This window comes from Drosophila mauritiana, chromosome 2R (genome assembly GCF_004382145.1).
Source record: "Drosophila mauritiana strain mau12 chromosome 2R, ASM438214v1, whole genome shotgun sequence".
In the NCBI taxonomy this organism is placed as follows: domain Eukaryota; kingdom Metazoa; phylum Arthropoda; class Insecta; order Diptera; family Drosophilidae; genus Drosophila; species Drosophila mauritiana.
Window position 1 is genome coordinate 6412162 of NC_046668.1, and position 26019 is coordinate 6438180.

Consider the following 26019-nt stretch of genomic DNA (forward strand, 5'->3'; position numbering starts at 1 on the left):
CGTTCGCGTCGGTTGTCCGTTGTTGCTTGTCCGTTGTCGGCTCTGTCCGTTGTCGGTTGTTGCTTGCTGCGCGTATCGTGTTGCGTGTTGCGCGTTGTCGGCGGTGGTTGCAGGTTGTCGTAGGTCGCCGCTGCGATTCTTCCGCCCTGCACGCAGCCTCCGTGCGACACTGGAACTGAGAAGGCGTGGAAAGGGGCTGGAAATGAGAAAACACTCCAGTCTACACTATTCTGACACAATTTCGCGGCGAAGCCAAAAAGAGTGCAGAAATCGCAAGAGCAGCGCGAAACAGCGAGAAACGCGCGTGTGTGTGAAACATACTGAAATGTGCATTCGACAACAACAATAGCGGAGAAAAGCGAGGGAAGAAACAAAAGCGAAGAGGTGCCCAGGCAGAAATTGGAAATAAACAAAAAGAAATTGCATAAGTCGGATTTTGGCGTGCGCTTTGCGCATCTTCTTCTGGCTAGCTGCTGCAATATTTGAGTGGCTTCTGCCGTTTATCCCGCGAGAAAAACCAAAAAACCAAAAAACTAAAAAACAAACAGTAAACAACTAAAAAAAGCGAGTTAAGACCGAGAGAGACTTTTTACAACATTTTAATCAACTGCGCTGGGCCTTCGCTTGACCATTTGACTTTTTTCGAACAAGTTTGCAGTCAAGTTTGTGGCTCGCTGTGTGCGTTTTCGGCAATTAAAGCCCATTAATGCAATTGTTGCCGTCCAATTTCTATATTTCCACGTGTGTGTGTGTGCGCGCCTTTTAGCCGTTAAAGTCAAACATTTATGCAACTCGGCCGAAAGCAGCAGCAGCAGCAGGAAAGGCAAAAGCAACATCTGGCCAAGGGACGCACTCCATTCGCAATTGAAGTCTGTGTGAGGTGAGGCAATTAACATAAACCAATTACGGCTAATTACAATTAAACAAATTAGTCGCCGCAAATCGTGCTCGAATCGCCGCTGGTTCTGCCATTAAAGTGATATGGAATTTGCATAAATTAGATAAGGATTAACAGCAAATAGAACAAAAACCCAGACGAGGGCTGAAAACCGAATGAGGCATTTTTTCATTCTATATTGTCCTGGCCTTAATGACCTCGTAAAAAAAGGGAGCAACAAAATAAAATTAGCAACAAAGTGTGTGTGTAATTGATGCATATAACAAAATATAAGGGTATTTCAATTATGGGTTATTCACTTTATAGTTCATAATTGGAATTTCCAGTGTTAACAACTAAATTTAACCATCATATGCTTTTATGTGAGAAAACAGATAAATGTATAAGTTGCACAAATAATATTGCATCATTGTAATAATAGTAAGTTTAATTTATTATTATTTCTCATGTGCCCAACCGATTGACATCGTGCACACTCCCCTGCCAGTTGAAGGGTATCTCGTTATCAGCCCTCAAAATCTCTTTGCACTCTTAATTGCAAAGTATTCGGCTCAGCAAACACTTAATTTCAGCAATTTCAATGGCAAATAAATTGAAATTGCGCTGCATTTATTTACAAATTACATTTACATAATTAAATTTCCCAATTTCCCAACTGCAAGCCGCCAACCAACCAACCAACCAACCAACCATTTGAACGCTGCAAATCGTCCGCTGATGATTTAATTTTGGCCACAGCCTTAAATTGGCTTTTTGGTTGGGCTTTTGGCTAATCATAAATAGGAATTCCTGTCACAGCGCATGAACGTCTTTTGGTCTGCGTTGTGTCCAAAAAGTGGCAGGTGGAAGCGATTCATTAGCCCCGTTGGCCCATAAATATCCGCAGTCATTCCCATAGTTGGTCTTCTGGTTCGAATCGAAGTTCTTTTGCCAGTGCGACCGACTCCCACTAAGATTTGTGCATTAATTGCTTGACTTGGCAGCGTCGAAAGCTCATAACGAGTTTGATTCACCAAACCAGTTAAATGGCTGAGAAATCACACATAAAATCATCATCATGCAAAATAAAAAACCCCAAACGAAGCTGGGAATTAGATAATATTTAATGTGATGGGCGCCCCTCCTCGTTGCCATTTATATTATAGTATTTGCTCGCTTGAATATGTCGGCAATCCGAAGATGCAATGGAAATACAATTCAATTATCACCCCGATGTTTGCAGTGAAAACTGCTAAGTGCTGTTTAAGTGTTCGAAAACGATAATTAATCATATTACACATACGCCCATTGCGCCACAGCGACGCATCTCCCACAATTATGATGTCTATTAATAGAGGAGAAAAACCATAACAAATCGCTTACAACAATTGTGGGTGTCGCTCGGGGCTCAGCTTTGGCGAAATTAATGAGGCAACCAACTTAAAATATGAATGAATGAATGCGGTCATTGACAAACTATTTTTCAATAAATATAATATTTAAAACCAAGCGCACACATTTGCACAGTAGGCAAATAAATATTTCAATTTCATTATGTGGTTTGGGCTGTTCATTGCAAGTCGAGACCCCAGACTGGCCACAATTACTAATTGCGGTTATGTAAAATGTTCATGGGCAGAAAGAAACCACAGCTGTTGATGCTTGCAAGGGGTTAAAGTTCACAGAAACACTTCCAATAATATTTATAATTAAATTATCAATCTAGCAAACTAGCAAATGGATTATGATAACAAACCAATATCTGGCTGCAAATGCACCTATATGGCCCACTTTCCCACACGTTGTCTACATAAATTCACCTGTTGTAGGTGCTGCAAACAACTATGGGTTTTCCAAAAACCACTATAGAAGTCAACCCGTCAAATAGATCAAATTGCTGGCAGCACGACAAGTCGATTATTTAACAATCTTTGTGGAACTGTGGAATTCGCGGAGTGAAAGGTTCGTCGAACCGGAATTAGCTGCGGCCAGATTCGGGCATTATTCGGGCGAACTTGGCTCGAATGACGATAAACCAGTCAGGAGTGATAAGCTCGTGCATAGAACATGGCCACAAACACGTTTGGCTCGCACAGCAGACGGCCGAAAATAAGTATTAAACAAATATTTAAAAATAAACAACGCCAAATAATGACCGAACCTTGACTCGATCGAGCAACTATATATTATATGCATTATCTGCATTATCTGGTGATAACGAACCCGAGATCGCATTTTATAGCTTGTGTGATCCATTTATTAGAACGTTCCTGATGGATATTGCGATCCGATCCGAGCAAAGCAGATCGGAGTTGATATATATAATTTATTGGCCACCGCTGGGCACTTACTTTCGGTCTTGTTGGACTGTTTTGTTCCGAGCGTGTCAACTAATTAAGCAAAAATACGGCTGAGAGTCAATTGGAAACAAGTTCCAGCAAACACTCGTCTTGCTATCCACATCCATTAGCATTCGGTTAATCGGGTTTGGATCGGTTTCGCGATCTGGAGACATTAAAATCGAATTAATAATTCGCATCGAACATAAAAAACAAACGCATTGAGCTAAATGCTCATTTTTCAAGATCAGGGGGCATCCGGTGACATCGATACATCAGCTTTCAATTGATTTAAATAGTCTTAATTGTTTGCGATTTGGCTCACAGCCACAACTCACACAATGGCCAATGGCCAGTGGCCAGTGGCCAGCACGGCAGACTTGAACCCGAAACCCACTATTACGATTATGAGGCTAATTTCCATCATAATGGATCTCGGCCTGGCCAAGTGCCATAAACCCGTTTTCACACACATTAGCATAGACACACTCACACACACACACACACCATCGCCGAAATGGCGGGGCATTCGGTGCAAGTGCATTCGAGCAGACCAAACAAATGCCCCCTAATTGGCGGCCAGGCCCCAAATTGATTGGGTGACCGACCGACTGGTTTCGGGCCTCGGGGTTTCCCTCTGTCGCTTACGGCCAATTAATTGGCCATTTCTCGCTGGCCCAAATACACGGACATCCGGCCCCTTTGACCTCCCTTCGACTGCCTTGCACAACTTTCAAGTTCAGAGCGCGGTGAATAAATCGCACTTGTTGCACTTGCTGCGCCGCACTTGTTGCTGCTGCGAATGCTGCTGCTGCTGCGGATGCTGCTGCTGCTGCGGATGCTGCTGCTACTGCTGCGATTCAATTATGACAGCTCTTTATTGTGTTCACAAAAAGCAAATGTCAAATGCTGACTTGGCCACTGCTATTGACCTTGACTGAGCTGCTCTGCTTTGTTGAACTTCAATAAGATTATGCATATGACTGTATGCGAATGAAGCAGGCAGCCCATCGTGGATTTTGCTACTTATGCGGACACTAAATTGATTTGTAGTCACTCATAATTCGAAAAATGGCACAGTTGCATATGTTATGGTATAAGGTTATTTATTTAGGTGAGGATACCAATACCCAAAATATCCTGGTCCAAAAAACCCCATGAACAATGAATCGGGGTCACCAAAACCCATCATGACAATATGAATGAATTTCCCTTTCCAAACAATTAGCACTCAATATCTTTCGCTAATAAGTTAATATCTATCTAATATTAGCAAAGTTGTAAGAAGGCTTCCAAAACCAGAAGCCACAATAATTCGGGGTCACCAAAAGGCACCCATGAGCACATCTCGTCAAATCCCTTCTATGTTCGACATTTATTGTTGTGCCTAGGTGGGTTTCACAATGCAGAAGAGTTCCTTCGAGTGCAGAAGAGCCTTGAGCCCACTAACATTCGTATCTGGCTTGATGATAAACCTTTTGGTTGGCCTGCCAGTGCGTTCTATTCGCCATATTTGCGCAGTTGTCGGTGCTCAACAGGCCATAAGCCACCCACCCACTCCCACGCCCGCTACCAGTGACGCAGTGCGTCAAGTGGCACATGGCAACCTACAGGCTGCAACAAGCCGCAAAGCCGGTTCATCTCGCAGTTCGCAGGGCAAGCCGGAGTATTTAAGCCCCTGAACATCCTTTTCAATGGCTCTTGGACGCCCGGGAAAAATGTAAGAGGCAAAAACTAGTTTAACGTCCACAAACGCAATCGCACTATATGCAGCTGCCTTCCTAATATTTTTTCAAATTTCATTTTAGTGCCAAGCTGCCAGGCTGGCAGCTTGTGTGTTTATTTGGATTAAGCTGTACATGTTTTTTATGAGGAAGAGGGGGGAGGCAAGGAACATAGAAAGAGACTTATGAACAACTTGTGTCTATGGTATATGCCTTTGCTCTCATCTTTGGCTTAGCCTTTTTTTTAACTTTTCGCCTTTAATTAAAGTCGGAACATTAATTTGATGCAGCTCGAAGAGGGCCGAAGATATGTAAAAAAAGGTTAGTTTGTTAAAGAACTCTCAGTCACTTTCAGGACACCTTGTCCACCACTTTGGCAACAAACTTATTGGCTTTGCTTCAATTAATAAACTTGATTTTTGGTACTGTTTGCAAATCTATGGATATATTGCTTTTCAGATTGTAGGTCATAAGTTGGAGACTCAACGAGAGCCTTTCTAAAAATCTGGCTGGTATATTTCCTTCTTCTTTGGCTTAATAACATTCTTGTATTTTCCCCTTTTTTAATTAAAGTCAGTGAACACTTTTTGGCCCGAGAGCGAAAGTTGGGAAATGAGAAAAGCTGGAAAAATAAACTCCAAACACCGGCAACAAAAACAAGATTGCCTGCAACACGGCTTTGAATAAAAAGAAAGCAAAAGCAAACGGCAAGTGCAATGAAAAACACCCGAAAGGGGGTGGTAGGAGTTGTTGGGTGGGTGAGTCAAGTGATTGCCGCTTGACTGATCCGCTCGGCGGGATTAGCTCCAGTGGAGGGCAGGGGCAGCTCAGTGGAGCAGCTGTTGGCAGCGCGTCGAGTTCCTCTTGATGTGCATGCATAATTGGCGGCCGTCCATCGCGTTTTTGTTTATAAACAAAATATTATATGTATCTGGCTTGTTTTTCGTTCAATGTCTGTCCATTCTATTTTGGGCCGGAGCTTCTGCTCTTTGGCCGAATTTTTTAGAGCGTCGTTGATGGCCAATGCGACCGAGGAGCGGGCAAGGTTAATTGGAAACCAGCGTTCTCCTCCAAGCGAAGCAATCGAGTGGCCGACAAACTGCCTGGTTATTACAGCACACTGAGCAAAATTGCCACTGTAGTTCACCACAATTAACAGGGCATCTTAAATACTAAAGTATGAAACTCATGGATAGACATTTATGAAAACATTTTCAATGCATTAAGAGTACTATGTTTCATTAACTGAATCTTATACCATTGAAAAAACACTCTTGGCAGATTAAACTGCCTTTGAAAATACCAAAATATTGTTTGCTGTGCATTCATTGACAAGAAGATTTCTTTGAGCATCCGATGATGAACGGAACTACGCCAAGTATCTGAAGCCCCAAGGGCAAGGTTCGACTTAGCATAAATTTACGGCCCTCGGCATTATATATTGTCAACAAGGCGGCCACCGTTCGTTCTAATGGAGTTCGATCCGAAACTGCACACACACTCACACGGAACTGGCCGACCAAGTTGCTCTGCGGCTCTGGGCCATTTACATAATCTTTGGCCAGCACCACGAGTCCACTGCCACTTGCGATTTATTGGCCAAAAGACCAGCCAGCCCACTACCATGGCTTGCATTTAATTATGCTCGTTATATTTTATAACTTATTTACTTGGGGCAGAGATGGCGGCGGTTATCTAATTTATGCGCGTTGTTTTGATAGCTCACACTTGGCTAAATCTCAATTTAATAATAGCACTCTGGCAGCCAAGGGATTCTGCGGTGGAATCTAACAATCAATCTGCACGCGATATTGTGCGAGATATTTTTAACAATATCTAAAGCGGAATGAAATGAGAACTATTAGGTCAGCTAAAAATATGAACACTTTAGTGAGAGGTTATCTTAAGAACTACATAGCAAGGAAAAATTAAGCAATATTTGTACCATTTGTACCATAATGAATAAGGAAACATCTTATGAAACCAGTCTATAATTCCTTCTTTAAAATGATTCTTAACAAAAGCACAAGTCTTCAGGGCAGAAGTTCTTCGCTTAACTCTTCGCTATTTTTATTACCCTAAGTTATGCTTTCAAAAAGCCGCGTTGTGAGCCAAAGACCCTAATTAGATGACTTCCATGAGCGGGAAAAAGGCTTAAATGTACAACAGGCTAATGCGTCTGCAATTAGCATTAACCCAGTGCGTTTTTATCACACTGAAGCGCAATTATGGGTTCAGTTCAGCGGGCAGTGCAGCGCATTAATTGCCACCGACTCGCCGCAATCATCGTTGCAAAATGTCTCTTTGAGTCCAACTAATTAAGGGGTTTTGCGCCAGTTGGCGGCGGCTCCAGCCTCAATGACGAACGGCGACAGTTGACGGGGAAACCACCGGTGGGTGTCTGGCGCGGGTGGTGCTGCTGTGGTGCGGTGGTGCAGCGGAGTGGGTGGTGCAACGAGCCGTGAACGTTCCAAGAGCCAGCACCTCCTGGCCAAAAAAATGAAGGCGAGTGGCCAACAGCCTCGGACGTAATGAGTGGGAGGGCGTAAAGTGTTTGAAACAATATAACTAAGGGCTTAAAGCACCCTAAAAGTCAAACGTACGTCTTGCTTAATTTATTTTATGTGCCGAGTGCTTTTTATTTGTTTCCCCTTTCAAATCATTAAGCCGATTGCTGGTACTTTTTTCTCTAGACAATCATATTATATCTGAACTAAGGGAACTGCATGCTTTTGTCTGTTATGATTGCTTACTGCGGCAAGTACAGAAACTACCCAGACAAGACCTTTAACCTACCAAAATATCGACTTACAAACAGATTATCTTGTTTAGTTGTTGATTTTAATATAACCAAATGACCCAAAGAAGCAGTTATCATAAAAACAGACTTGCAAAGCAAATATTGTTAACAAACTATACAGGCCTTCAGATTCAATGGCATTAAAAACATTTAAAAAACATTTGAACATTTGTCTTGGTTTTTAGATCGTAAGCTTATAGCTTAATTTACATTATTCTAATTTATTTTATTAATAGATATAAAGAGTATATTAGTTGTCGCCTTAAATGTTGTAGTGTAGTGTAAAAGAAAACCCTTTAATTTTTGCCAAACTGAAGATGGAAAATTTTTCTCTTGCATTTTGGGTAACTCACTTTAGACGTGTTTTCTTGTTCGTTTGTGCAAATGCAGTTTGATGTTGCCGCATGCCAGCTGATGTTGCGCTTTACTAGTGGCTGCTGTTGCGAAGTTGCGCCCTGTAGGGCAGTGTAAACTATTAACAAAAACGCAATTTTGCAATGCGGCGGCTGGAAAACAATGCAGATTTTGTGTTGCGGTTTTACATCGGCAACATTTGCGGAGATTTCTTTGCGGATTGGCTTGACTACTCGCTTGGGCAATCCGGGTTTGTCGCTTAAGTCTTTTGTTTGGCCCGCCGCGATGATGAACTCATGGCAAATAAGTCAAGGCGGAGGCATCGCTTGGCAACGCGATCGATTTAGTCGATTCCGATGCCGATCCGTTTTTAGACTGGCACTTGGACGTGCTGGGGCAATTGACTCATTAAAATATCAAAAGCCACCGCAGGCATTCTGATTGAAGAGCGAACTATAAATAAAGCCCTCACGTCCCCATGCCCAGTATTTTTATTCGCATTTCCATAACTCAAGTGGCGGTCACTTCAGCAGTCGATTGTTTGGCCAACAAATAGAAGAAGAACGCGTCGAAACTCAATTATATCACTGTTTTTCGGCCAAAGTTGTGCAACATTTGCATTCGAATAGCTGCGACAACGAGTATGCGCAGACCAAGTGAATGGAGCGGAGACCCCAGCTCCTTCTCCGATTTGACGCACTGCTCCAGTTTGATGGGCTTGTCGCCATGATTTGTGGAAGTTGCCAACTGCTGTTTATGTTTTTCCATCGCAGTTTCTTATTTGCAGTCAGTGCTTTGGAAGACGACAAAGTAACTTTGAGTTGTCACTTGGGCAACAGAACTAGAAAAACTCAGTGCTCGCACGTTTGTCACTGTACGTTTGTCTTGACCATGGCACACAAATGCATGTGGCATGTCATCAGCCACTGCAGCGGCATGGTAACACGATCGCCGATTAATCCACCACCATTATTATCTCCGCGATTATGGCGCTTGCTGGCACAGAAATCCGTCAATCGAGGCGCCTCATCAGCCCCGCGAAGTGTTGGCGGCCAAGTCAACCGCAAAGTTATCGAGAAACCCATCAGATTCAATAGCACTGGCTGCCCAAATTACAGTGGTTACACTTTTCAAAGAAATTGATTGCCTACAGTGTCTTTCTTCAATTGAAAAAGTCATTAAAGGCATGTGCACAGATGAAAATCACTTTGCGCTAGTCGTTAGGACTACAAATCGTTACCTGAGGCCAAATAATGCATTTTTCAAATAAAAATGCAGCCAGCAAGTATTAATCACATCACATAATCACATAATTCAGTAACATAACGTAAAGAAGTATCTGTGCAAGATTACTATGCAAATTACTCATGAAAAACAATTGGTAGGTAGTCGGTAACTTCTTAATAAACTTGTTGCTCTTAAGGCTACATACTACATACTTAGACACCAGATTGCGGCAGTTATGTAAGGTCCGATTTGGCATGCCTACATTTTTCCGATCAGATAGTGCATAGGTAAAATGGGCCATTAGCCAAAGTGGCATTTCGGATTTGCACCCACCCGGAATTATCGTCAATGGGGCAGCTTGCATGGGTGGGCAATAATTTTGGCTTTCGGCGGGAGGCTTGTATCACTTAATGCTTTCGACGAGGTCTGCAATCTGTGCGGCTTGAAAACTGCTGATTGCCGCACCGGCGACTAAAACGACTGAAGCTGAAACCGCAGAAATAGCAGTCGATAACGCGGAACCTATGGCACGGCGATGAGCCCACTGGCCAGCCGCATTGGGCGGCGATGATGAAGCTGTCAGCACGGCGCACTTATCTATCGATCACACACATAACTGCCCCATCCGAGCCAGACTCCATGGAACGCCTGGCCGTAAATGCAGTTGGGTGCATCAGCGGTTGGGTTTCGGGGGGTGTGCTGTGCACTATCGGCGGGCGTTTAGCCACGTTACCATAAATTATGACTGGGGGAGGCAACACGCGCGTTGCACAAAAATTATGCAATTGCGCAAAACCCTTTTTGGCTAATTAATGCAAAGTCATGAGCGAGGCAAAAACGCTTGCGTCAACGAAACGCGACTGCAACGTGGCCACCAAGTGCATTCTTTGCGAGCGCCAAACCAGTTCCACTTCCACTTACAGCTCCACTTGGAGCTCCAGTTGGCCAAAGCGGATGCATTGGAGACGCCGCTGGCAAAGAGACGTAAACGCCGGAGCGTAAAATTGTGCAAGCTCCCGCTCGTGTTGTTGGAAGATAATAACCCTCTTTAGAACAGCCACGATGATGTTTCCAAGTTCCCAGAGCTTAGAATTAATATAGTTAGTTCTGGATAAGATAGTATCTTTAAGTTCGTACTGTTTGTAAACTGTTTTCATGAATTAAAACCGAAAGACATGTGCACCAAACTTTGCAAATAGTGTAGTCATGGTCAATTGTGTAAATGATATGCATATCTATGAACAAGCATTTAAGCATATTTAATGCTGTGGGTCTCAATTGAATGGAGGGATTATATAATATTAACATTATAGGCTCTGCCCATTGATTTTGTTATTTTAATAAAGTGCCTGCATTTTACAGACGACCATGCCCATTTGCAAAAGTTCACCGGGCACGGCGAGCAAGAAAACAGCCACGGATATATCCGCCGACCACGTGACGGAAGCGGCCCAGGTGAAGCGGACGCGGGAGCAGGCCTACTTCAACTCCTACGACTTCGATGCAATCGAGGTGCTGCCCTACGAGGAGGAGGACGACGAGGCGGGAGGCACCAGCCACAGCAGGAGCAGGAGCAGGAGCCAGAGCCGGAGCCAAAGCCGGTGCGGAAGCAGCAGCAGCCGGAGCAGCAGCACCAGGAGCTACTCCGCCGCCAAGGAGACCGGTGCCGGCAACAAGTTCGCCTATCTGCAGCGCCTGGGCGCCTTCTTCGCTCGCAACGCAAGTGGAGCAGGCGAAGCGGGATCGGGAGAAGCCGCTGGTATAGCTGCTCCAAGTGGAGGAGGTGCATCCAACGCGGCGCCCAAGGGAAGCAGCGAAAATTTTCTACTGCCACGAGCCATGCTTAAATATCAAAGGTGAGGATGCAACATAACTGAGTGTAGATCATCAAAAAATAACAATTTAGGATTTAAAATTATGTATCTATAAGATACACCCGTAGATACCCAAAACAATACCTATGCCACACTAAAATCTTTAGAAACTTCTGCAACGCCTCATCTACAACTTAAGTAATATTTCCTAGCCATTGATGCCCATCGCTGTGCATCGACCTTCGCCGCTCCGCCAGCGACCTTGACTTCATAGGTAGCGGGGGTGGGTGGGGGGAGGGGAGAAAACCCCAGACCCAGAAAAGGCACGACCGTTGCAGATCGGAAACCCTACTCGCTGGTAATGCAATTACGGACGCAACACTTCACGGTTCCAGCCACTTGAGCAGCCGGCGATATTTTGTAATTATGTTGTTCGTAGCCAATTAGCGCGGCATTAAGCCGGGGATAGCAATCAGCGGCGGAGTGTTGCCCTAAATGGGGATTATGATTGCCAGAACCATCTTCCCCGATCGGCCAGATGCGATGGGCAACCTGTTGCTGCGGCAGCAGCCATGTATGTAAATCATGTCTGCAGCGGCGGCGAAGTTCAAGTTGCCGCTGCAGTGGCTGCTGCATCGAGCAATGCGGTTTTTGGCGCCTGTTGTCAGCCTTCACCTCTTTTTCTGATTGTATGTACATATACAAGTGCACATACACATATCTCGTTGCCTTTGGAGAAGCTTGGCAAACACTTGACGGCGGTCATCGCCGCAGCAGCAGCAACAGCAGCAGCAGCAACAGCAGCAACTGCAGACAGCTGCAACAATTACGTTTATTAATTGAAATTAAAGAAGCCACCAGCAGCAGCAGCAGCAGCTCATGATCTTCGAATCGCCGAAGGTCAGAAGCTGAGAGCCCGTTTTGGTTTGAAATATTTATCAAAAATACAAAATAAATACTTGTGGATATGGATATGTATGTGCATATACAGATGGATATATGAGTATGCATATGCATTAAGTCGTGCCGCGTATTGACAGCAATTTCAATTAATTGGCGGATAGTTTCGGTTTCCAACTCGTTTCAGCTATTTTGGTCATTGCATGGGGCAGATTATGGAAATCAGGCAATGACACGATAGCCATGATAAGATAATCCGGCAGATATGCTGTCAAAATAGCAAACGATTCGCAGCGGATCAAGGAAAGAGCCGAGTTTCCCATCAAGGTCACAGCGTGCCCATCCCCGCCCTTTGCCAAACCCAAATCGATTTGCGATTCAGTTGGCGTTGGAACTACATACTGCTCACGCATGCTAACTAAAATTGAAACTAAAACCCGGGGGGAGTGGACTTCGCACAGTAGCTCCTCTTCCAAGGCGACCTTGGCCAAGTGCGATTCCATTGTCCCATTGGCCCCCATCAATGCAGTTAGACGGCGCGGCGATCAATTGTTGCTGCTCGTCGCTAATTTGTATTCAATTTTTGAGACCGCCTAGGCCATAGTTATATCTCTGGCTTATGCCAAGGTCGTCGCTTAGCCAGTCCAACCGACCAAAGCCCGTAAAACGTCCATCTCGAGCGCTAAGCATGTGCGAAATTGCCGATATAATCGCTGCAATAAAAACGCGTTGGCCCATTGATTGATTTGCAATTGATAGACGGCTCAGATGACCAATAGTCCACTCCAGTCGCCTGTAATTTGTCTTGGCAAGCAGTCAACAACAATTAGCAGCCACACGATGGTGTTTGCTAACGGTCTATAATCTATAATCCGCCTGTCCGCAAGTTCCCTTGTCCGCCAAATCAGCTTGTCCGCTAGATCTGCAAGTCCAGCTCGCCCAGTGCTCGCCAGTGTTCCGTGCATGCAAACGAGGCTGAACATTTTAATTAACACAGTTCGAACAAACAAAATAAACATATGCCCCAAGATTGCAAAATATTTCATGAGCGAAAAAGGTAACCTTGCCGCTTCTGTTGGTGCGATATCTATGGCCCGCTGCCACTACGCATCGCTGGCCGTGCCACCAAAACAGATACATAGATACATAGATACATATAACAGCACGACTGACCGCCACTTATCAATTTTTGGGCGCGTAACGCACCGACTTGCCGTACAAGAACCGTCCGCCGAAAAGCTGCAGATACAGTATCTGGTAGCAACGGGCGCTATTACGCAACTCGCAGCGCTCATTCCGCTTGGCCAAAAGCCAGCGTTGACCTACTCGTAGTGCCATATGGAACCGAATATCGCGTACTTGTTACCGATCGTAAGTGAGTTATTAAAACAGTGCCACTGGCGCCAGGCGGTCATAAATGCAAATCCGCCGCAGAGAAAATGCAAATGCCGTGCGATTAGAATATCGGAATAATTCTACTTGCAATCAATCAGTGCAGCTCTTGGCCAAATAAATAAGTCCCTTAGGGGATCAGTCGATGTTGTTGACTTGTGCAGTTAATATATGTTACCTTCGATATCTGATAACAAACATATTAATAGACAACTCTTCAAAAGACAACGAATGGCTAATTCGACAGGCTTACACAATTTAGGATGGGCTAAAACTTGCTCAACTGATTGATGATGCGATTGAGAGGGCGAAAAGGAAACGTAAAGTTAATTCATTCAATAAGAGATAAGGATCCGAATGAATAATGTGATTTGTAGTTGCGATTAATTAGTAAGTCATGCCAAAAAGCTAGTTAAAGAGGACAAATTGGTAAGATGTAAATTATCTGTAGATGAAAGCTATATAACTATATAGACTAGATTACAGGACTTTGATTTGTAGTAACTTGGCTTTAGCCGACTTGGCTACAAAGATATTGGCAAAAAGTTAAAAAGTAACCCCATAAATTTCCACCAAAACAGTCGGTAGCCATCTGTAAAGAGTTCGCTGAAGTTTAGTGCCCTCCGCATTGGGATGCTTCCGTTCCGTTCCATTCAATTAAGTTTCCATTTCATTTCGCTGCACTTAGCCTCATCCTGTGCCCCCACCAAGTCATCAGGCAGCGGCGGATTTCATGGTTCACCAAAATGTTGGCCCGAACTTACCCACACACGCTGGCCGAGAGCGGCAGAAACTCGGCCAAAAGCGACTCAAAGCCGTAGACTTCACTTGCATGCCTAACTTCACAGTTAGGCAGTGAAATAAAACCGAGAAGCAGGCAAAAATCAAACAAACCGAAAGCTAACCGAATTGCAACAGTAAGTGAGGCCGAAATCCTGTTTAGAACGAGTTTTTTTGAATTGAAATCGAATTTGTATGTTGATGCTGATGCTGAATTTCTAAAACACGCTTTCAAACCTTTGTCTATTTGCCTATTCGTACAGTGCGGGCAGAGCAAGAACCAAATATGATTACCGAGAGTAAGTATCTCCTGGACATCCGGGAGATGTTCTCTGGGGAATCCCAGTCCGAGTCCCCAACGATATTTGCATGTCAGCCGGTTGAGTAGAAATTGAAAATGTAAGCAGAGCAACTAACCCAGTTAACCAGTTTTCGCTTTCGGCTGTGAACTTTTTAATAGCTTACACCATGGGAAAGAAAAAAGCCACGAAGGTTTTTTGTCTCCTAAAAATATTTGACAGCCAAGTGTGACAAAAAAAACAAGGTGTTATGGCATGAGTTTCAAGTAGAGTGCATTAGCTGAAGTGAGGCATTTTCATTAGGATTTATGAATTATTAGGATTAGCAAGATGCAATAAACCAAAGTTGGTTGTGTGCAAAAAATCGGGGTATTGGCCCATAGTACTTTGCTCGTTTCCCAGTCAGTTGGCGACGTATAAACAAAACGGCGATTGCGAAAAACCAACAAAAACCGCTTTCCAACGCCAGGTTTCCCTTTCATCCGACTGTTTTTCACAGCTTTTTATGGCTCCTTCTTTCGCTTTCCCGCTCTCGTTGCAGCACGGCGACAGCATCACCATCAGCATCAGCCTCGCCATCGTCCACATCCACGGCAGCGGCCGCAATGCCACTGAAGGATGGACTGGCCACTGGAATGGGGAATGCAATTGGTCACGACCAACAGCTGGAGGCGACCGGCGGCGCGGGGGAGCGCAGCAAGAAGTGCTCGATTGCGTCCAATGTCAGCAGCACGCATTCCACGGATTCCGGACTGGCAGTCGCAGCAGCAGCAGCATCAGCATCAGCATCAGCAGCATCTGCGACTGCAGCAACATCTGCTGCAGCAGCGGCAGCAGCAGCACAGGCGGCGCGCGGCGCAGGAGGTGGTGGTGGTGGCTCACACTATTCGACGGACAAAAGCGGCTCGTCCGGTTATTACAGCTCCAATGTGTGCTCCACTTACTCGCTGGACGAGCACATCTATTGCGAACCGGTCATCGATGTCCAGGAGAAGATCAAGAGTGTGGCCGCCAGGCAGCGGCAGAGACCACCGCTCCAGCTACCAACGAAAGCGGGCGCTCCGCAGGAGGCGCCATCGATAGACCCACCGGAAGGCTCGTCGGAAAAGTTGTCCGCAGTGAAGAGTCAGCGCTCGGACATGCAAGATGCAGCCGCATCGAATGGCCATCAATCGCAGTCGAAGGCCGAGGCGGCCGAGGGGCTGCATCACTACAGCAAAAAGCTGCGAGTTCTGGAGACGAGCATCGAGAATCTGGACCGCCACCTGAAGACTTTTCCCAGTCTGTATGCACAGGAGCATATTGTGAGCTTCATGCAGGTGGCCGGCGGGAGAAACGAAGGTCCACCCCAGCCTCTGGATATTGGGGAGAAGCTGAGGGTCTACAACCAGTTGCCCACCATCATGGAGCAGCAGCAGCAGCAGCAACAGGAGCAGATGGTGGATGATTCATTGTTGGATATTGACCTAGATGCCTTTCTTTTGGCGCCCAGCACGGGGCATCGTGGCATCGACAATCCCAGCTTTCTGAACGACGAGCAACTGGCGGAGAACAACTACAAGTGCGCCAAGTACATCAACTCCTGTCCCGAGGATGCCTACCGCCTGGAGAGCGAAAGGGGCGGAGCGGGAGGACCTGGTGTGGGCGTGGCAGAGGAGACCTATGTCAAGCGGTATGAGGATCAGTTGCATTTCCAGAACACTCGGGAGCTGTTGGAGGACGTCCGTGACAAGATCCGCCTCCTATCGCGTGCGACACCCCCGACTTCGGCATCGCCCACACCCGCGAGCACCCCGCCCTCCGATGTGCCCAAGGAGCTGGAGGGGATGATCCACACGCTGAAGCACGAACTGGAGTCGTACCTGCAGCGCATGAACCAGCACAGTGAGCTGGAACTCCGGCAGTTGTGCAGCGGCTTGGGACGCCAGCAGCACGTGGTCCGCATGCAAAACGCCCTGGAACGCAGGCGCAGTTGCGCCGATCTTCAACTGAATGCCTACGAGGCAGTACGCGATGGAGTACTCATCTCCGCCAATGGCCGACCTCTCAGCGTTCGCGAGCAGATCATGACCATTCGCTGTGCCAGCGATCCCAACTTCAAGATGAAGCGCAAGTCCATAGCGGAGATCTTCCCCGCCGCCGAATGCTATGTGGAATCGGAGGTCACCACCACCAGTCTCTCGCGCAGTGCCACGCCCTCGCCCGCCTCCACGCCGCAGTTGGAGCTCGAGGCACTGCATCCAGGCCTAGCAACGACCACACTAGTTACGCAAATGCAGCGCAACCTCACCTTCCATAAGCCCATCCTCGCGGTGTCCAACAGCAATCCTGGAGTTGGAAATGTGACGGTGGACGGAGCTGGCGGCGATAAGGCCGAGCGGGATCGGGAGCGGGAAAGCCTCGCCGAGTGGCATCGCAAGAAGCCCAGCATCTGGGAGATGTACTACGGCACCAATCGGCTCCATCAGTCACTCCTCGGCAAGCAGCGAGGTGGAGGCGAACTGGTCATCAGCAGTGCTCAGCCCACTCTGTCCTATGTGAGTATTGGGGATTAAGAGTATAGTAAGTGAATATCCTGTTGAGCTGAAATTCGAAGAGATCACTAAATATCTTTTACTTAACTACTTATATTGATTTCATTATGTACATTTACCTTAGCGAATTGAGGAACATAATTACTGAACTTTTTTAAACCAAAATCAAAGGATCTATAAAATTTGTTTCTTCAAAAGTGAAAGTTCTTGAACTACGTAAAAATATCGGAAAAAGAGCTATTAGTTTGCATTGCACTTGTAGTGCCCGGTTTCATAAATATTTATCTCTCGAATTCAATAAATAAAATTCATCCCCACGGTTAATTTGGTGGAGGAGCATTCACATTACTTTGGCTGCGATTCATGCAATCGCATAATAATTCCTCGATTCAATTCACTCCGTAACGAGCGAATTGCTTAATGATAATTTAATTCAATTTGCATTTCAATGGGATTCTATGCGAACAAAATCCACTTCCGTTCACTGAATTAATCAAACTGAAACCGAAACCGAAAAGATTAATTAAAAGGCTTGTTAAAATGGGTTCAGTAGAGGGTGAATCCATGATGGAGAAAGCCAATTACACACGTGATTAATCCTTTTGGTGTGAGGATGAGCTTTAATTGGACCTTGGCTCGGCTTGAATCGAATCAAATACATCCATTAGCAAAGCTTGGGTCAAGTGTGTTTCGAAATGATAGCCGTATTTAGATCGACAGCCGCTTGCAGAGATAATTATGAGCTGTTCGGGCCAACGAGGCGTATGATTAATGCGCTGGCTAATTGCAGCCCAAACTAAGTTGCAGCCCGAGGTCGGCCAGCCCAACGAAAATCGTACAGTCGATTGGCCAAACTATCTCAAGTTCGCAGAGCGATTAGCATGGCTTCAATTGTTTTCTGCCCTCAGCTCATTAGCCCGGCCGATTGCGCGTCCGATTCGCATTCTAAGCCGCTTCGTGCCACTACAGTTGATCAGCCTCATCCTTGGCCGCAATGCCAGCCGTTTTGGTAGCATCGTGATGCCAGTAATGCCAACACCCGCGCACTTTTAGCCAGAACTCGAGCCACGTCATTCGGAATTCGCATGCCCGTCATCGTGCCTCACGTCAGAGATTGTTATGCGCCAGGCGATGCCATCGATAGCATCGATATAATCGCAAGTGTATCCATACAGCCAGTTTCAGAGTCAGGGCCCCTGCTATGCGGCAGTTTGATTAATGAATCCGCCCGGCTACTGTTCCCCATTCGGCCATAGATCTCGATAATTACATCTAATGCGGGTACCACTCCAATCCAAATAGCTACCTTGTCTCGATGGCCCTTCAGGTAATGCCAGATTAAGTCATAATGCCTGTAAGTGTTTAGATTGCGAGTCGAGAGCAGCAACATTGAGAAACAAGTAACCAATATGGGTTAATTAAACTTTACACCTACTTACTGAAGGGTATTTGACTGCCTGATATCCGCCAAAGAATTGTGTACTCTTAACATTCCGTTACCAATTTTGGCTTCCGTTCTACGCCTTCCGTTTTTGGCCAGCCGCTTATGCAATATCCGCAGCGATTTAGCCGCGATTCGAGCGATTTGAGTGATTCTGGCCAGCTACTGAACGGCCGAACTCACGCCCGGCATCCCAATGAGTTTTCACTCTCGACGGAAGGTTTGTTCACCTTTGCGGATCAGATAGCCGATCTATCGCGGGCGATTTGAACTTGAGTGCTGTGGGGCAATCGTGCGAGAGATACGGTTAAGCGACACTGTACCAGTTAACCTTTAAATTCCGTTAAGACGGCGGCAGTGGCAGCCGCATCTCGGCCAACTGGCCATCGATTGTGGCCGCGATAACCGGACGGCCGAAAGCAGCAAGGTGCCAAGGCGGCAAGGCGGCAAGCTGGCAGGGCGGTTGCCAGCCTGCCGTGCAACAAGTGGCAAGAGGTGGCAAGAAGTTGCCCTACAACTCGAATGACCTTTAAGGACGTTGGCTGAAATTCCGCGAGCGGAGAAGCCTCTGAAGACCCATCCTGCAGCTGCGGCCTCCTCGAAAGCCCGCTCGACGAAACTCGTCCCACGGCAATTGGCCGGCAGCAAACGAAACTGAAATCCAAACGGGTTTGCTGTCATGAATGCCAAAACGAAAACGAATCGAAACCGAAACCCAAAATGAAAACGAAACGAAACGAAACTGAAAACGCAGAGAGATGTAAGGCGATCTGGTCCAAAAGCGGCCAAAAGCTGCACGCGTTTTAGTTGCCACAAAGTGTTGCAATCGCAATCGCCACTGGACAGGGGACAGTTGCCACCACTGCCACCCAAACGTTAACTGGGTTATGGCGGATTCCATTTGGGGGGCAGGCCTCAAGAGCAGTCGCTGGTCATGGAGTCGACAACCTTCTGCGGCTGCCATTTTGTGCATTTAATTGGGGCAAATGGTGCAGCTAATCTCATTGGGTTTTCTCAAATTAAATGGATTATACGTGAATCTTCTCTGAATAATTTGAATCTTCTATATAGAAGACATATTGCAAGTCTGGAAAATCATTTAGCTAGGATAAAGCTGTTTAGATTGAACCAACGAAGTCCAGGAAATACATATTTCTAAAACTTCATATAAATAGATTATTTCAATTCAGATTGCTAGATATCTGATAGATAGTTCATTGAACCTTTTCTGCCTGTGAACTGGCCACCTTGGGCTCTCTTGGGGCACACACTCAAATGAATATTGGCCGTTGGTGGCCCAGGGGTATTTGGTTCCACTTCCACGGAAGCTGCGGCACTGCCCGCAATTATGGTATCAAATTTCCAGCTATTGCTCATACGCCGTGTGCGCCGAGGGAAAGGCAGCGACTAATTAGACAGCCACTGCCACCTGGATTTCGCAATTCTGCCACGCCCACGCGGAGGGGCAGCCCCCTCCCCCTGCGGCTGTGGTGCCTCCACCAGCCAGCCTCCCATCGTGCAATTTCCCCACTGCCTGCGGTGGCAAGCGGAGCAGGCGAAAGAAGAAAATTCATTTGCAATTGCATAAATGTTTGCACACACTTTTAAATTGAATTAAATCCGCGCGCAGGCCGGCGACTCGTGGACTTGTTGCCACACTTGCTCGAGTTAGCATAAGCCCGCTAATTGGCGAAGACAAAAAATACGGCTAATGTGTGTAGAAGTGCCCCCCGAAGACATTCACCTGGGATTGGGCCAGACGCCGGATCAGTTGTGGACTTCAGCTCACCGCATTTGGTTCAGTGATTTGTGTCGCGAACAATGGACCAGTGAATAGTTCCCCAAAAATGGTACACATCCAGCGAACTTGAACTACTTTCGATCAAATGGGCAGATATGAAATGTATCTTATGGATGCTTTGCAAAGTTAAAGCTAAGATCGGACATCAGTATGCGTAACAGTATAGCAGTGAAAAGATTCATGAAAAATGGTAAATATCCAATAAACTGGGAGCAAAACAAATATCAGTTTGGTTCTGAACTCAGAAAGCAGGAAAATTATACAAAACTAAGGCAAAGAACTTAGCCAGGCATTCGAAAAACTTAAGCTAGTTTATTCATATTCTATAATTTCTTAAACAAGCAATGATAAACTATAAATTTGGCATTGTGCAGCAAGAATGTGGGAATGTTCGGGGAAAATACCCATTCGCTTGAGTCTGCAGATAACATGAAGTACAAGATAGCCCATCGAAGCACACAATCCAAAGTGCATTAAGTGAGATCCATTGCCGCGACGTGAGCAAAGATACGGATTCCCCATCCGGCGGAGATTACGGCGGTCGGCCAGTTGCTCGTGAACGTGTTGAATGTTGTTTTCTCTTGGAGTGACTTCTCAAACCTGATGTATGTGGATACATATGTACACTTGCTCGTGGGGCAGCCGCACCAAACTTGGCCAACTTCCAGGGGGGAAGCGGCACACAGAAGCACCTTCAATGTCAGCGGCGGAAAACGTGTGCGGCAAATTAAAACGCCCCGCCGATCGATGGATTTTCTTTCAGAAATTAGCACACACACCCAAAAGCTGAGCCCGTATTTGGGGGGCACACGGCGTATGCGTTATATGCGCTATATGCGATGTGTTTCAAGGCCGGGTTGAGCGGGAATTTACAGCCAGTAGTCGATTTCTCATCGTTTTGCATATCTTTGGCGAATTTATGGTTTTTGGCGTTTATTTTTTCATTTTATATAATTTATTTATTTATTGTTTGTTGCGTGTGCGTGCTGTTGTACGGCGGCATCATTTGCAAATTAGCTTACAGACAGCTTGCGTCTCCCCTGGCGTCAAAATCGGCAAGATATTCCGGCACCTCTGGGCTTGGGGCCCAAGTTTCAATTCATGCATCCACCCACGGCGTTTTACACCACAATTGCACTTCATTTGGCATGGCAAGCCAATAAAACCGTTACACTCCAGCTCCCAGCGACTGGGGGGAAGTAATAGTACACTGGAAGAAACTGTGCTAAAATCAGGTGGTAAAATTAAAAAGAAATATAAGCAGACATGTCATCACACTGCGGGGAATCCCATTTACCCATTGATTAATCAATCTCTGAACGTTTTATTGGTGCTAATGAACCCCGAATCGTTTTAGGTGGGAACCTACTAAGATATAATTATAGTAACTCAATGGCAGATCTTTTAGGATCAAGTTTGCTTCGAATGGGAGGCATCCAATCCATCATCGTTGAAAAATAACCATCTCAATTCGACTATGATTATTATTTGGTACGTCACCATACGCATATTTCCACTGAAACTGACAAAATCACTTTTTAGGCAAAGATTAAATATCCAATCAATCATTATGAACGCACATTAGTAGATTTTATTTTAAGTGTAACCAAATGCCGGAATGCGGTAATTGCCCCGCAGCCTCCGACTCCGTCATCTTTCGCCGATTACGTCTTGCCTTTTCACAGTACTTTGGCTGATAAACAGCAGCGGTAATCATGAATACACAGATCTATATATATACAGATATTCGTTCATATTCGCCGACTTTGGACGGCATCACTAACCTCAGACAAGCGAATCATCAGAAAGGGAGAGAAAAGAAGCCGGAAGGCACAAAAGTACCGCAAAGCTGAGTTCATTTCAATTTCACATTTCGATTGTGTGCGTCGCTGGTACAGTAGATGCTCGCTAAGGTAGACGCGAAATGGTTAGAAAAGTGCAAATATGATAGATAGTAATGCAAGATAAGTTAGTAAAGTAACATTCAGACTTTTGCAATCATTTATTCAATATACTTAGAAGTACATAATTTTTTTCATAAAATAGAAATACTTTCTTGCCACGCGATGTGCCCTGTAGTGGGTGAGCAGGAAAAGAAGTGATCACCCGGATCGAAAACAATGCAGCTTAAAGCGAACCGCAAAAAAAAGTTAAGAAAAAATGCCATAGCCGTCGCAATCATCACAATAAGATGCAAAAATAGGTGTGTGCAAAATGTTGCAGGCAAAATTGTTTGTTCGCCGCAGCTCAATTACACACATGCTGAGTGTGTGTGAGTGGTGTGCGAGAGTGTGTGTTGAAAGCACTCCAGACACACGCAAAACTACACTTGAATGCCCTTTTAATGACCGTGTTGCGTATACGCCGCTTTCTCCATCGAAATTCGATAAGCGCGATCTCATCTGTCGTTTGGCACAAGCCGATTGAAGTTGGCCAGCATTTGGGCCAACAGAACTACTTACATGTGCAGTTAGCCATTTTAAAGTGGTTTTTTAACGGGCAGATTAACTCACTTCCGCCGGAAGTGGCGGCTAAATGTCATTGGGATATAGAAGTTAGTACAACTAACGCATCTTGTGCACCTGCACCTGGTGAAATTTCCGAAAGGGTTTCATAACTTTGAAGGTGTTTCAGCGAGAATCTGGCAAAAAAAAGGTAACGAACAAAAAGCATCAGCAAAAACGGTTAACGTTTTGTTTCAAGTCTGTATCTTGCCTTTTTTCGCTGTTACTGAAAAGATTTCAAGGTTGTGTCGCTAAAAGTGAGGCGAGTGGGAAAAAATTAAGATGAGCATGAGGCGGAGCGACAAAAGCGAAGAAAACAAAGCTCAGTGGGTCAAATTGTTGTGCGTTGGAGCCCTTTTCGTTTATTTTTCGAGTTTTTTTTTTAAGTTTTTAGCACACAACCACCACGCCCTGCTCAACCTGCAAATATTGGCAGGCACGAGACGCTGTTTGGGCCGTGATTTATGGCCAAACATTTTGTGACCTGAAACGCTTGGCCGCGACTGGCTTTACATATCTTGGCTCAAATAGGATCGGTGCATTTATGCGCGATTAAAGTGGTCATAATCAATGTCAAGAGAAGATCGTCAGCGGTCGTTGATGGTCAGAGCGATTTACATAAAAGCGAAGCGCTTATATCATCAAATATTAATTAACTTAATTGCGGGCCCAAGTGGCATTTACAGTGGTAACTCTCCACATCGAACTGTCCCACGATGACTATTTTTGTTAGCAAAATCAATGGTGTGGTGCAAATATGTGCAGTAAAATGGGGGTTTTCTCTTTAATTGCTAATATAATATATAATATAATGTATACATTTTATTGAAATGTAGAATTCCATTGTACTGAAAGCTTTCAATCTATTTTTATGCAAAATGAACTTGTATTCCCATATTGAAAAACAACTTAAGATGACATCTTACTATTCGCAGCCATCCTCGCGACCCGAATCGGACTTCACGCTCGACCTGCCGCGGGCGGAGCAGCTGCGTCTGAAAATGGAGAAGGAGAAGAAGTTCCGCCAAAGATGTCGCTTCATCACCACGTTCCTCAGCCTGGTCTTCTTCCTGCTGACTGTGATGGTGGTCAGCCTGGTTCTGACGCGCGGCAAACGGATGTTCGGCAGCATGATTTGATTTCGGGGATCCCGATCGCCAAACCCACGCCGATGGCTATGTAGCCACACCAGTTAGCCCCTAGATCCGACTCTGGTAGGTCGGGAGAATGGAGAATGGCTCGGCGGAATATTACAAACTACAGTGCCAACCACAAATGTAAAACGTTAGCGAAGCTCAAGTTTAGTGTTAGCGGTAGTCGTAAGCTCCTGTGGTTTTTCTAGGCAGGGCAGGACCGCCACAGCCGCAGTCGCAGTATTGTTAATAAATTATTTATGTGATCCTAGTTGATAAGTACGAGTTAGTGCATTTGTTTTCGTGCGTACGCGTATACTGCCTGTATCCAGCCTATGTATATCCTTTGTCAAAGCTATCTGTAAGCCCATCAACCTGTATTAAGTCTACGTTTGTAACCAATTATAGCTAGATTCGTCCTGTGAAAGTGTGAAGAATAAAGAGAAGCGAGTACATGTAATATAACATTTATTTATATGGAACATCGACGCAGAGGCGAGTTGAAAGCATTGGTACTTTTGAGATTTTTAATGCCTTCGGGGCTCCAGCGGCCTTCGTACTTAAAGACATGCTTACATATCATCGTAATCGTTATCACAAGTGGTTTTGTGTTCCTTTTGATTCGTTAAACCTGAACCAACTGCGAGTAGGAGAAATACAGATAACTTAGTTATTAGTGGGCTTAGACGGCTATTGGCTGGCAGCTACAGCGCAAATCTACAAAGCATTAAATAGCTACGAAACAAGGCAAGTTCTGCTGAGAAGTGTCGGAAATGGCGGTGCGACCAAACGGATCTTTGGCGTGTGCATGTGTCTGCTATTTCATAATATGCGTATGTTCTGGCGATTGACCTCGAACAGGGTGTGGTCCTCTTCGTCACTATTCACGTCCTCGATGGCCATGGGCAGTGGTGTCAGCTCCTGGTTGGCGCGGTCGCCCTGCACGCCGTACTTGCGCTCCGCCCGGGAAAGTCGAAGCCTGCAATGATTTGCGATTCGATTAGTCTTATCGTATAATGATTTAATAACCCCAATGTACAAAGTAAAATTCAGTATATATAGATAGTCTGTTTTGCATATAGCGCACCGATAAGAATTTTTAAAGCCACATATTTAAACTACGCTTAATTTTAAATTACTATTCTTAGAATATCTCCTGGAAATTATAATTTTTAGGCACGATGAAAGATTGCTGTAAACTTTTGAAAATCCTAAATATGTTTTCGCATTTACCATTGCATTACAAAATAATAAGAAAGACTTCGAAATAACCTTACATGCTTCTCTGGACTATACTCTAGAGCTCTAGTATATGTCCTCCATCAACTCACCTATAAACCCTCATAATTAGCAGCAGTATTGCAGTACTGGTGATCCCCACGAGGATGTAGACAACAGCCTGGCCCGGAAAGTCCACATCGGGGGACATGGGAGATCGTTCAACATGAACATCATCCACGGAAAGTCTTCCCGGGGACTGCAGCACTTCCGGTGCCTTGGCATCTCCTGGTGGTCTGACGACCGGAGCACCTGGAGCACCTGGAGCAACCGGAGCAGGACCGCCATCGTCCACGACCACCATAGAATCCTTTGGTCCTGCCGGAGGATTCTCTGCCTGCGATTTCTTCACGACTGGCTTTTTGGCCTCCACCTCGGAAGCCGGCGCACTCTGCTCCGCGATTACCACCGTCTTTTGGGGCGCCTGGGTGGCTGCGTCACAGGATTGCTGGTGGAAGAGCAACAGCAGCAGTGCTGCAGCCACTAAGCAGAAGCAGCGACAGGACATCTTCTCGTATCCAACTATCAAAATAACTAAATATAACCGCTTCTTAGCATAAACAATGACCTTTTAAATTTCTTTGCTGTACTGTTTTTGTTTTGCTTGGCGTCAGGGTTGCCGCACACGTCAAAGCAAACGAATCAAGAATGAAATATATGGGTAAGCCTTCTATACACGGCCACATTGGTTTGAGTCCTGGGAGAGTTGTGTTTCGAGCATTAGGGTGAACCTGTATAAGACTATATGAGCATACCCTAACTATCGAAATGGGGTTTTAATGTGCAAGTGCTAAAACCAATCATTTTATATAAAGTATAGAT

At 45.5% G+C, this 26019-nt stretch overlaps 2 protein-coding genes across 3 annotated transcripts; one reads left to right on the plus strand and one right to left on the minus strand.

The window, feature by feature from the left end:
* LOC117136342 lies at window positions 1–24379 on the plus strand. Its single transcript, XM_033297205.1, has 4 exons — window positions 1–880; window positions 10684–11177; window positions 15048–17043; window positions 23722–24379. The coding sequence occupies exons 2-4, from the start codon at window positions 10690–10692 to the stop codon at window positions 23923–23925; spliced, it is 2688 nt and encodes an 895-aa protein (XP_033153096.1). The 5' UTR covers window positions 1–880; window positions 10684–10689; the 3' UTR covers window positions 23926–24379.
* Window positions 24371–25829, minus strand: LOC117136343. 2 transcript variants are annotated; one of them, XM_033297207.1, is made up of 3 exons: window positions 25251–25829; window positions 24772–24898; window positions 24371–24559 (listed from the first exon to the last, which is right to left on the minus strand). In XM_033297207.1, the coding sequence occupies exons 1-3, from the start codon at window positions 25703–25705 to the stop codon at window positions 24545–24547; spliced, it is 597 nt and encodes a 198-aa protein (XP_033153098.1). In that variant the 5' UTR covers window positions 25706–25829; the 3' UTR covers window positions 24371–24544. The 2 variants fall into 2 exon arrangements, with proteins under 2 accessions (XP_033153098.1, XP_033153097.1); XM_033297206.1 differs by having other exon boundaries at window positions 24371–24898; window positions 25251–25828.
* Window positions 25830–26019: the final 190 nt, after the last annotated feature.